We start from the raw sequence: 13,904 nt of genomic DNA on the forward strand, positions 1-13,904 counted from the left end.
GATGGTAAGCTTGCAAACATTGGTGCTTACAGCTGTATGTATTATTTTGATGAAAATTAAATGAGATTTACAGATTCCACAATTTTTTAATGATTTTTTCCAAGGAGCCTAAAATACACTTGTCACAAATGTAGTTTGTCTCAAATCTGATATGTCAGTTTAGACTTTACCCAGTCTTGTTTGATACACTTATTTTCCCCTATAAGCAATACATAACACAAATTTAAATATCTTGTAATAAAGTTGAATTAAAAACAATCACATTTTGTAAATTTGAACAGTGTCAACAACCATTTACATACATTTTTAGTAGAGGTTATTCAAAGTGATTTACAGAGACTACATTAAAAATAGATACTAAATCGCTGGGAATATAATGAAGGATCAGCTAATCTTATTTAAACTCCCAAGTTGTGTTTAAGGGGGGGGAGGGGGGAAAGGAAAGTTGGATGAATTAAACAAGTACCTTGTTAATTGAGAGGATAGCCATAGGCTATAGGGGGACATGATCAATTCAGGGGTCAGAGCAGTAGCAGATGAAATTTAAAACTGATAAGCATTTGATGAACACGTTAAGAGGACTAATTATGTCACAGTGAGCACACATTTTTGTATTCTGATCAACACACTGTAATCACCAGCATAAGAAAATCTGCAGATCCAAAACAATGCCCACAAAAGGGACTCACCAGGCCAGGCAGCATTTATGGAAAAGAATAGACAGCTGGCATTTTGGGCCAAGACCCTTCTTCAGGACTGTGAAGAACACCCCGTGATGTTGAGGTGACAGTGCTGAGGATGTTCACTAGGATATTGATTGGGATGGAGCACTTCAGTTACAATGGATAGTTTGGTAGTTTTCCCTGGAGGAGAGAATACTGAAAGAGATGTACAACCTTGTGGGGCATAGGTAAGTTGGATAGTTGGAAACCATTCACTATCGTGGAGATCTCAAACTATAGAGCATACTTTAGTTGCAAGGAATCCCAGATTATTGTTATTGCATATCAATATTAAATAGATAAGAGGTAGGTTGCAGCTAATCAGGGACAAACAAGGTGCCAGGCTTGGAGATGTATAGATGACTACTCATTAGTTATAAAGGGGAAAAATGCTTTCAAAATACAAGTTGACATAGTGAATGAGATGTAAATTGATAGGTGGGATGTATTGGAAGAGGTTTTGAGTAAGTAGTTTGGCCTAAATGGTGCATTTTCCAGTTTGTGAATGGAAATTATATGTAGGTTAGTAGAAGGGTTTCAATGCTGATCTGTTTAATTTTGGTGTTATGGATTTTAGAAAGAATCTTTGGGGTGGGGGATTCTTTTGGGGAGGAATTGCTGTGCATGAGGTACAGTTGGATGTAATTAAATTTTGCCTGTGTAGATTAGGGAAATGCACACCATGTTTGATTTCATTGAATTTTTTGATTAAGTTATGGAAGTCATTGATGAGAGGGATATGGTGGATGTTGCGCATAAGGATTTTAAGAGTTGAGTTGAGTTGAGTATCAGTGACAGTGAAGGACAGTTCACAGGCTTCTGTCTGAGTGAATGATGTTGAGTTTGGGAGCTTCAAGTTCTTCGGTGTAAATATCACCAATAGCTTTTTTAAGGACCTACCACATTGCCGTCGCATCCAAGAATACTAACCAACGCCTCTACCTCCTCAGGTGGCTAGTAGTATCTGAGCTGACCATCTTGACAATTTAAGATATCGCATCTGCTTCTGCAAAGTCCATAGCCTTCTCATGTTAGAGAAGTTTCTAGAGAGACTCATTGATATCATATCTGCTTCTACCACTTCCTTAGCAATGAGGTACCTACTACCCTCTGCCTCAAGCTTGCCTCATAAACCTCCTTTCAATTTTTTCCTTGTGACCTTGTACTTGTATTCTCCCTGGTATTTGACATTCTCATCCTGGGAAAATAGCCATCTACCTTGCCTATGCTCCAGCCCGCTCTTCCTGTAAATTATATACTTCTATTGATCATCCCTCAGTCTCCTATGGCCCAACAAAAATGATGCAAATTTGTGTAGTCTCAGTCTAGGGAACATGCTGGTAAATTTCTGCACTCTCTGAAGTGCGCTGCTTGTAATGCAGCAATCAGAACTGCATGCATTACACCAACTGTGGCTTTTGAACAGCATTTACCATCTATCCACTTTTGTTGCCACTTTCAGGGAGCTATGGACTTGCATGCCAAGATCCCCAATTACATCTTTCCCCTCAGTGTGCCACCATTTACTGTATAGCATCCATTTTCTAAGTCTTGCAATTTACCATATGTCAAGTTTTAAATCTCAAATATTCTACCCAGTTTGTGTCACCACATGGAGAGGTAATTTAACAGTTTTAAAAATGATTTGGGTAAAAATTTTGTTTGGTTAAAAACTGCAGTTGGTAGCTGGGGGGTTGGGTCAGCAGTCTGGGTGCAAGATTAAGACAGGTATAGTTCAGATAAGACAGAAATTTTCATTTGCTGATGGTAAAGGTAAGGTTTTTGGGAAGAGGTACAGGATGAACACAAGGACAGACTTTTCATCAAGGAAAATGATCGTGACCTGGAATTTGAAACCAGTGTGTGTGGTGGAACTGTAAACATGAAAATTGGAAAATGAAATTACATAGATGCATGAGAGAAATATACTGTGCTGTAGGAATAGTGGGGATTGAAACACTGAATTGCTCCACAGATAGCTGGCATCAACTTGATGGGCCAAATGATTTCTTCCTATGCTGTAAAGAATCTGACACCACATTTTTGACTAAATCTTGCTGTATGACTTGAGGATGGCTCAAGGATAGAAAGCTAAACATGGATACGATAGTACTTTTGCATTGTGATCTGGGTAATAGATTGGGCGATTCTACTTCTGACCTCTTTGTTTCCATCTGTGATTTAGATGTGAGGAGAAAAGTATTGATATTCAAGGTTGCTGATATCATTGAGGAGGAGAAATTGAGAAGGATTAATGGAGTTCATGGTTTAGTAGACAATGCAGATGTAGTTTAAGGCTGAGAAATAAATTAATACTTCCTGATGAAGGGGTGGGGAATCCTGCATTGTAAATGCTTTTGAAGTGGAGTAAGTGTTACCTGTGGCTAAGTGCACATTGACCTTTTGGGATGTTACTACCAGTACAAAAGACACATTGAATTCTTGTTAAGTGAACATAAAAAGATAAGTGATGAAAATTGTTTGCACACACACTGTGAATTGACTATAAGCAAGTTGTCACCTGCAGAATCCAAGGGAAATTAGAGGAGCATTTTTGACATTTACTTAGGCTTATTAGCACCTGGAGCTCTGGCCTATAAAACCTGCATCCTTTTTACCTAATATAAGGTATTCAGCCTGCTTGATTCTTATTCATTGTAAATTTAAAAAAATAGCCTGGCTAGTTTGTGTGATCATCGTATAATTGATAACTAATGTTGTAGTACTTGCAAAATGCAAGAAGTGAATGTTTACTGTGAATTAGATATGATGTTATTATCTCTTCATATTACTGGTTTTAATTCCTTGCTCGGAATATCTTAAATAGGTGCATGTCAATTATTAGTTTCACATGTCTGATAATTTCAGAAATCCTGAATAAATTTTGAAGGCCTACCTTTTAAGGCAATGTTGTTTATTCAGATTACATTTTTCCTCTCTTTCCCTTGGCATGGCAACAAGATGGAATTACTGTATATTATTAAAGTAACCAGTTTAAGAAAAAGGGCTATTGACTTTTGTTTTGGAAAATTACTAATATATTTCAAAAATGTTTTAAATTCAATAAAATAGTTAAACAGTTAATATTAATGCTCCCTTCTCTTTGCTAAATTACACATTGAATTGATCTTTAAGGTAAGTAAGATTAGATGTATTAGAAAAGGCAGTGGTTGATCAATTTTAGCATTAATGGATTAAATTAGTTCTTTCGTTTCCCTACCATCAGTGATTTTACAGGAGTAATAATATATTTTCATGAGAAATTTGACATTGTTTATTGAATGTCTATCACTGCAGGTGGCACTCCACATGAGTCTTATTCCAAAATAACAAACCCTTCAAATTACTTGTCACAATATATACCCCGTATATTCTGAACTCATCTTCATTCAGCTTTACTAGTTTTTGTGGGTTTACAAAAAATGAATATAATTCTTGCATTGATGGGAGTGGAGAGCGAGCCCTCTTGAAGTTTTGGCATAAGTATCTGTTAGAATATGGTGGATTCTGCACATTTTAAAACTTTCTTTGGAAAGAGTAAAATGTGCTCATAGTGAAAATTTAATCATTCAGTCATTGATCTTTAATCTTGAACTAAAATTTAGATCAAAGATTTGTTTGTACATTATTCCTTCAGGCTAATGAAATGAACACATTCATTCTCCATTACTGGTCTATTGCTTTTTATCCCTACCTTGAAAGAAGTTTGAGCCAGTTTACATTTATTTAAAAAAGTGGAATTTTACCTTTTGAGTAATTATTTTGTTGTTCTCTTCCTGTTTCATTGATTCTGTCGTTCTCTGGCTTTAATGTAACTTTGCAATTAAATAAAAATAGAAGCTGTAAATACTTCTTTTTCAAATTGTCCATTGAATTTATTTGTTAATTCCATTCACTTTCAACAATAACATTATTAAAAAGGTGTTCATTGCTCTTTAAACCTGGTTTTTCCGCAGAATAGTGAAATTAAACACAATTCTGAACCAAAGGTAGCATAAGTAATTGGTAATGAAAGGGGTGGGTTAGTGTTTGGTAAGAAATTAAAGGAACTCCATGTTCATCCTTCCGAAGAAACCCCTCAAGTTTTGGTTTTATTTGTGCACTGCACTGGGAAAGATCATGCCAGCCATTGTCGTTGCCTTCAAATGTTTAAACTTTAAACTTTTACAACACAGTTCTGCAACAGAACTCTTTGTGGCGAGAATTTGTTTTCACCTCTATTATTTTGGGCTTTATTATTCCAAGTTCTATTTTTGATTCAAGTTACGCCAGCATGACTATATGAACATAGCAACAGTTGCTTATAACAGGCAAAACATTGACATTCAAATCCATTAAGGACGAGTAAATCCATCACTTGAACTGGACAAATTAGCAGCTGTTAAAAATATTTTTGTGTAGTTCAGGTTTGAATTTTTGCCAGATTTAATAAACAAGAGCTTTTCAAACTTAGAATTTGAGTAGCAGACACAGCTGTAAAATAACTGCTCTTGAGATTTAAAAAGTGTACCATGTTGCACTCTGTTAGATCCAAGTAATTTAGTAGAAAACCGGAATCAGCTATAAAGACCAGTGGTGCCCTTCAACAACTTATTTTGGCACTCAAATTTGTTCTTTTCTCAGTTCATGATTTAACAAGTAAATTTGCTGGTTTTTAAAAATCACTAAATAGTGTGCTTCATCATAGAGCTGATTCTTGCAGCCATAAAATAAATCTGATATGGTGTTGGGCAAAAGTTGTGCATATGGCTTTTATTGCCTTTTCTTAAAGAGTAGCTACCATCTGTAAATGTGTTACTTCTAGCTCCAGCATTCCAATATTTGCAATGAATTTTCAAACATGGCAGTGTTCTTGCAAAAACTTTGTGAATAATGATTGTAGTTATTTAGGTTTTCACGATTAAGGTTTCTATTCATTCAGATCTATGCACTTTGATACATTCCATGAATAACAAAAATAAATCTGTTCTTAGAGTGCTGTGCTGTAAGAATCTTTCAGCTTTTCAGGCTTTGAACTTGGCTTAGAACTTGGCTTAGAAATAACAAATGAATAAAAGTCCAAAAATACTCAATATATTACTTACATGGGAAATTTGATTTGTAGAAAGGATATGAAGTTTAAGATGTTAAATTTATTTTCTAGTGACTGGCCTTTGGCATTATCCTTGGCGTGCTATTAGAATGCAGATGAATTGTTAACTTTCTTCTTGAAATTGAATTCTGATAAGATGCCATAATTTATTTTTCAGCTATTTGGGAAAATAGACTAGAGTTGATGATAATCAGTTTCTCCATTATGTGAAAACATTTATTACTGTTTTTTGCTAACACTTCTATTGCTCAAAATTCGGAGCATTAATTTTGCGGATCTTAATATCCCTTTCATAATATCTAAAGAAGCAGTGTCGATTGTAAAAAAGATTATTTTAGAGAAGGTCAGAAGTTCAATTATTCTATAAGGGAAGACTATTTTAAGCCAACCATGCAGAAGCATCACGAAATTGAAGCACATTTTTGATTTTATACAAGGTGTTTAAATGTTGTTTTCAATACAAGCACAGGTGTATCTTCACAATTATTCTTGTTCATAAACATTGTTTTCTGCTTTTGAAGTATACCCAACTCATTTTTCTAAGGAAAGCTGTAGTTCAACCTCATTATTCCTTCCATTTTATTTTCCGATAAAGCATGCATTGGGAATGCATGCTTTATCAGAAAATAAAGTTTCTTTGATTGTATATACAATTCTGAAAGTGAATGTTTTAGCAAAAAAATTGCAATATTTTCTGTTCTTTTGTAGTGAGCACCTTTCCTGTTCCTTCACCTTCTTTCTGCATGGAGAGAGCAATGTCTGTACAAGTGTTGAGATTGCTCAACACCAACCTGTGTACCACATCACTGAAGAGCACATCAATCTAGCACTATCATCAGCCATGCCTTGTCAAGGTAAGTTACTAAGTTAGTTTTCTAAATGTAGTTAACCTGATTTGTGCACTACAGAGCGCTGTTAATAATGATTTTGGAGTTGTCAAATGATAATTTTGGATTGGTGAATGTGAAATCAGACACTGGTGAGGTTATCTGCTAAACTCAGCAATTGCATTCTTAATTTTTAATTGCCAAATTATCTTAGAAGCAGTTTATTGCAATTGTAATGCATGAAGTAAAACGTTTTTTAAACTAAAAGTAACCCTAAAGAATTAAAATGGAACACCAGGCCAAGAGAGAGACAATGAGCACGGTGAGTTAGAGGCAAGGGGTCAGGTGAAATATCCATTAGGCCAATTCAGGGAAAGAAAATTTGGGGAAGGCAAAAGAAAGTTTGGTTGAAGTGAGAAAGGAATTTACCTGCAAGTCTTCTGATCCAGAAACCAATGAACAGTGATGAATAAGCAGAACTAGTTGTGGGCTGTATTGCAAATGGAAAAATTTAAATTTACTCATTTTCTGTGTATGTGAGTAGAGGCTGGATGAGGCCTTCAGCAATGTTAAAATAAAAAATAGGTGGCATTGAGGTTAAAAAGATATTTGGAAGCCATTCAGAGTAGGTTAGGAAGGTAGGGTTATGAACTGGTCATCCTTAAATAGGATAGGATGGAATTGCTTTGAAAAGTGACTGGAATTTGTTGGTTTGAAGTGAAGTGTTAGTAGGATATTAAAACATGTATTTCATGTTGATACAAAATTTACGCTTAGTTATCTCAGAAGCCTGTTTTTTTTTCCAACTGTGTTATCATATGCTTTGTCCACATTTTTAAAACAGCCTTCTAATTCCTGTTATATTTCTGTGTTCATATTCTTAAATTATTTGCCACATCAATCATCAGTACTATAAAAATTATTATTCACTTTTTTTTTTTTTTTTACAGTCATTATTAGTCCATTTGGACTAAATGGCACACTTACAGGCCAGACATACAAGATGTCAGATCCAGCTACAAGGAAATTGATAGAAGAATGGCAATACTTCTACCCAATGGTATTAAAGAAAAAAGAAATAAAGGAGGAAGAAGAGATGGATTGTGATGATGACTTCCCTGTTGCAGTTGAGGTTATTGTTGGTAAGTATAGAGTGCAACTGACAGAAATAATGCACCTATAAGACCAATTTAAAATGTTCTGAGTATACGAACATCAGCATTGGTTTAAATTACAGGAACATTAGCCTTTAATCATTTTCAATTTGAGATCATTCTAAAAATTCAGATTGTACTATTGCATGGCTGATTGCTGTCTTTGCAAGCCCTTTTCTGTTGTTATGCTTTAGTTAATGAACTGATCGTGACTTGGACCATAGTCTCCAATCTTGCAGAGATTGGCTGTGCAGTAGATGTAATGCAGCTTAATGACTGATGTTGGGCTAAACTTGATCCTGGGACTGAACAGTTTGTTAGAGATGAAGTTCAACATTGATACCTGTCTGCATTGATTTCAACAGAACAGTCTATTGAGGACACTTTGATTAACAGCTTTTATGCTCATATAAATTAGAAGATGTAAAATCACACCTGGTTCTCTCAACCCTGCTCTGCCTTTTGGTGAACTCATGACAAATCTGTAACCTCATTCATGCTTACCTCCAGTAACCTTTCAGCCCCTTGCTAATGAGCAAGTTGTCTCTGTTTTAAAATATTTAAAGACTCTGCTTCCTTTGTTGGGGGGGGGGTGTAGAATCACTGAATTTCTGCCTTAAGTGTGCAAATGTTACTTTTAAAAGTAACCTCTAGCCCAAATACTTCCAGAAGTGGAAGCATCTGTCTTCAGAAGACTTTAGGATTTTGCATCAGGTTTGCTTTTGATCTTCTGAATTTCAAAGCATAGTAGCCTAACCTTTTTAGTCTTTTTTAATAAGACTACCTACCCGTTCCAGTTGTCAGCCTAGTGAACCTCAGAACTGGTTTCTAATGTACTGTACACAGTGCTGCATGTGATCTAACGTTTTAATTAACTGAATTATAACATGACTAGTTTTATGTTCATTTCCTATTACAATTGAATGACAACATTCCATTATCTTTCCTAATCGCTTGGTGTGCCTATATTCCATTGCAGCATTTTATCTCCCAGCAATTTACTGAGACTGCCTGGTCTGTTGAGTTCCTCCAACATTTTATGGCACTTTTCTAGTTGATTTTGCGTCACCAGAAAATTTAGCAACAAATTAAGTATGTTTTTTCTTTCATAGAACCATGTTGACTTTGCTTGACTATTTCACGAAAAAGGGACAGTCAGCATCCAGTAGCAAGAGTAACTTGAGAGACACTTCAAGTGTAACTGTCTCCTTAATACAAGTCCATCCCACAACAAGCTATTCTGTGCAGCTTTGCCACCTAATTGTTAAAAGCAACTAAGCCAGCTGACCTTGGGGACAATTAGCACCTGTGTTGGGATTCCAAAACTTGGCATAGGGAGAATGTCAGTCACTAATTCAACATATGCAAAGAGAGCATGCTAGGGAATGAGATGACATGCTCATGACAAATTATTTAAGAAATCAGTTAAATCCAAATGCTGTAACTATAGACAGAGGGAGGGAGTGAAGTCGGGAGAGAAGGAGACTGTGGAAGCTGGATTCTGGAGCAACAAACAAACTGTTGGAGGGATCAATGGATTGAGCGAAATCTGTCGGGGAGGGGAGAAGGGAATTGATGATGTTCTGGGTGGAAACTCTGCAACAGGCCATGATACATGGGTTTGACTTGAAATGCCAAACATTTTCTCAAGTGGATGATTCCTTTGGGTGGAGGTAGCATATTCTGCTCATTCCTCCCCAATTGTGCTTTTTTGGATTATTGTGTGTAAACCTGATCTTCCTGGGTGATTTCAATGGCTAGATGGGGAAATCTTCAATCATAAGCTGCTACTAAATTCGGATATCAGTTTTTCAAAGTATTCTGAGATATTTAATTTATTCTTTTAGTAGCGGAAAAACTTCTGCTTATATTAGCTTTGTCGTTATGTGAAAAAGTGTCTTGAAAATTAATTTAGTGATGACTTTGAAGCCTGAGTAGAGTGCATTTTGTTTAATAGCCAGTGATACACATTTAGAATTTTGTGTGACTAGTTGCTAAGGAACATGAAAAAATTAGAATAAATCTATAATGTATTGCCTGAAATGATAAAGATGACATCTAAGTATTAATATAGCTTGATCACCAGCAAAGGACAAGATTTAAACTTATTACATTATGTTTGTTGGAGTTGAAATTGACATATGGTGCCTCATATACATTCTAATACTTCCATGTGTTTTGAAATAATTATGTTCTATATTTTTGCAGGTGGTGTAAGAATGGTATACCCGTCAGCTTTTGTGCTGATTCCTCAGGGGGATATCCCTATAATTTCAAATGCTGCTACTGCAGGAGGTCATACCAATCCGACGCAAGGGCCCGGAAGTGTGAAAGACACCAATAGCTGTGGATTGCCACTTACACCACCCACCTCTCCTGAACAGACCATAATAGGTAATTTCCCATATGTTGTTATGTAACTTTACAGCCTTTGTATCTAGGAGTAAATATAAATATTAAGAACGGCATTTGACAGCTTGGCAGCCATTTAGTAAGAATATGGCTGGATTTGATTGTGTTCTTCTTTACCCATAGTAACTTTTCAACATCTCACTACATTCCTCCTTCCACCCACCTGGCTCCACCTATCACCTCCTTCCTCTCCTCTACCAGCTTATTTTGGCATCTTTCTCCTTCCTTTCCAGTCCTGATAAAGGGACTCAGCATGAAAGGTTGACTGTTTACTCATTTTCATAGATGCTGCATTTATTATAATGCCTGTACTGTTTTGTGCACTTTATGCAGTCCTGGGTAGGTCTGTAGTCTAGTGTAGTTTTTGTATTGTTTCATATAGCACCATGGTCCTGAAAAACATTGTCTCGTTTTTACTGTGTACTGTACCAGCATTTATGGTTGAAATGACAATAAAAGGTGACTTGACTTGATCTACAGAGTTCCTCCAGCATTTTCTGTGTGTTGCTCTAGATTTTCAGCATCTGCAGAATCTCTAGTGTTTACAGCTTTTTCATCTCTGCTTTTCATAGGTTTACTACCTCAAACATGTTAAACTCATGATTCCATTAGGTTGCCCCTGAACCTCCAATACTCTGCTGAAAATAATCTGTTTGTGAAATCTCCTTGTAGCTAGTATTTTCCAATCCAGGCAATATGCTGGTGAACCACTTTTGCATCCTTTCCCAGGCCTCCACTTATTTTCTGTGGTGTGGCAACCACAACTGCACAAAATATAAAATGTGGCCTAAGTATTATACAGCTGCAGTATGTCTTCCTAATGGTCATATGGGAAGTCCTGACCAATCAAGGTAAACGTGCCATTAGCTGCATTAACCATGTTATCCACCTGTGTTGCCACTTCCAGAAAAATGTACTGGTGGGGAAGAGTGTTTCACTGTCATCACAATAATTTGTCTTACTGAAATATGGATGTTGTATGCAGATATTTACATCGACAGATTAGACAGGCAAGATGTCCCCTCAAGGAAACCTGACTTTGGCCTGTTTTATCATGTTCCTCCAAGAACCCCAAAGTTCCTTAATAAGGGACTCCCAACACCTTCCCAACCACTGAAGTCAGCCATAATTTCTTTTCTTTTGCCTCTCTGCCTCTCTTAGAGTGGAGGGACATATGTGATTTTCCAGTGCTCAGAACCATTCCAAAATCTCGTGAATTTTTGAAAGTAAAAAATGTGCATAAAAATCTGTTTCAGATTCCTTTTAGACTTAAACATTTAAATTAATCAGCAGAATTGAGATGGACTTGAATTTCAGATTTTATTGAAAGGTAGACATTAATGTTCTTATTAAAGTACAGATGCTTGAAACTTATGGATATTTGATCTGGCTTATTTTTTTAAGAGTCAACAGAATTTTTAAATGTTGGCCTTAATTTAAATATGCCTAGTTTATTTCAGTCAGTTTACTCTATATGGCTATGCTGTATAAAATAAGTTAAATTTCCTGTATCCTCATTTTTAAAAATCATACACTTGTGAATTGTAAGTTTAATTTTTAAGAGATATTTTACATATTCATTTGTTTTTGGCATGTGACTAAATAATGTAAATGAAATACCACAAATTCTACAAGTTTGAAAAATTTTCCATAATTTTTTATTGAGCATTTATTCAAATTATTTATAAACTTTTAGCTCCCCCTAATGATGCGATTTAGCAATATCATATTTTTCAGTTTATTCAATTTCTGCTCATTTTAAGTGGTTCGATGAAATTGACTTTGTTTCATATTTTAAGCTGAATCTTAACAAGTATAAAGAATAGTAATTATACTGTTTGATTTTGGACATACAGGATAAATTTCTAGGCTATGGTCATGGCTGTGATAAACTTAGCAATTTCAGTAATGATTGCACAAGGTGAAAGGTCGAAATGTGTACTTCCCTTTTCAAAATTAGAAATTAATTATTATTTTTGTTTATAATGCACCATTCATGTATCTGGCTCTAATGTTAAAGCAGTCATGTTGTGGAATTTTTTTGTCCTTTTATTATGCTCCCTTAAATTATGTATCATTTGCCAAATGTAGACTGAAGCTACCTTTGCTTAGCTTTTGCAATGTAGTTTACCAGTTAGGCATCTTAATTTATCCAGTATGATTTGATTAGATTAACTTTGTCACATGTCCATTGAAACATCAAAACATACAGTGAAACGTGTCATTTGTGTCAATGACCAATGTAGTCTGAAGATGTACTGGAACAGCTGGTAAATGTCACCATGCTTCTGGCGCAAAAATAGCATGCCACTTTTTACTAATCCTAACCTGTACAGCTTTGGAATGTGGGAAGAAACCAGAGCACTCAGAGGAAATCCATGAAGTGAGAGCATACAAACTCTTTAATTGACAAAATAATAATTGAAGGGTATTTAAAACTTTACATTTAGCTGATGTATGATAAACCCTTATCTTGCATCAGATATGTGAAGAGTGAATTGAATCTTGATCGTTGGTACTGTAAAGGGGCATTGGGGATAAGCTCTTCTCGAGCTTCTGGTCGGGTACAGGTATTGATTTTAACTGACATTTCGATAACAAACTCTGCCATCTTCATCAAGGATGGCAGAGTTTGTCACTGAGATGTTGGTTAAAATCAATACCTGTACCCAGCTGGAAGCCCAAGAAGATGTCATTTGTCACATATGCCGGGAAAACACTAGATCCTTTTTCTGTAAAGCATTTTGCTAATTACTAAGCTACCCTGCTGCCCTGAATTTTCCACATTTACTTTGGCATTTCATATAACCTCTGAGATTAAGTGAGCTTTGGCAATTCTTTGGTAAGAAACAATTTCCACTAAGTGCTAAATTTAGCTAAATGAAAATATCTAGAGATAGTGGAAACTGGGAAAACCTGCCCAATTATGCTAATCTTGGTTCAAAACCAAGTGCTAAAGATTGTCCTTGTTAATTGAATGTTTAACCAGGAGCTCTTAATGTTTCTTTTTTATAAATAAGAAAAAAATATCAGTTATTTTACCAAGTTTTTTTTTCTAGTTCATTTCATTTGTTTTATTGTATTTTTGAATAGTTTCCAGTAGTTAAAATTTAGTTCAAGAATAATTGGTCAAGATCAATGTAATTCTTTAAATATTGACTTACTTAACCAAACATGCATTCATTTTGGCAATGAAATTAAGTGATGATAACTATTCAGTGTATTGCTTCATAGAAAATATCCCTGTTTGTCTGATAGATTTTTTTTTGAAGAAGTGAAATTCAGGTGACCTGATGGAACACTTGAACTACTTGAAGAAGCTTATTAGTGGGGAAGCAAAATTTGTTTTGAGAAGGAAATTATTGGCACAATTGTAGCAATGGATTGTTAGTAGTCAAAATAAATGTTTTGACAGAGATCTAAAATTCTTGGCTGTCATTTTATGCCAGAAAGCTATTTACACACAACTTTGAAAACTACTAGTTTGATTTACTGATAACCTGATGGAAGAATCAGATATTTCTCATTTTAATTTCAAAATGTACTGTAACTGTAAGGAGTTGCATGGCCATTTATTCTGACTTCCCAGAGCAAGCATCTTAAGCAAACCTTTCAACCACTGTATTTCAAAGTGACCTCACATTGTAATAGATACTAGGTTCTATTTTCAAAGTAATAGTTGAAAGATATTTAAAAC

General features: G+C 35.4%; 1 protein-coding gene across 2 annotated transcripts in view; it reads left to right on the top strand.

Annotated features, from left to right (window-relative positions):
• LOC140190970 (mediator of RNA polymerase II transcription subunit 13-like) overlaps nucleotides 1–13,904 on the top strand; it is a 179,022-nt gene that overhangs the window by 120,329 nt on the left and 44,789 nt on the right. For both annotated transcript variants that reach the window (XM_072247982.1, XM_072247983.1), the window contains exons 5-7: nucleotides 6,523–6,668; nucleotides 7,592–7,783; nucleotides 10,004–10,189. In XM_072247982.1, coding sequence (XP_072104083.1) covers nucleotides 6,523–6,668; nucleotides 7,592–7,783; nucleotides 10,004–10,189 — 524 coding nt within the window. The remainder of the gene's footprint in view (nucleotides 1–6,522; nucleotides 6,669–7,591; nucleotides 7,784–10,003; nucleotides 10,190–13,904) is intronic.

The sequence above is a fragment of the Mobula birostris genome, chromosome 31 (genome assembly GCF_030028105.1).
Source record: "Mobula birostris isolate sMobBir1 chromosome 31, sMobBir1.hap1, whole genome shotgun sequence".
NCBI lineage: Eukaryota > Metazoa > Chordata > Chondrichthyes > Myliobatiformes > Myliobatidae > Mobula > Mobula birostris.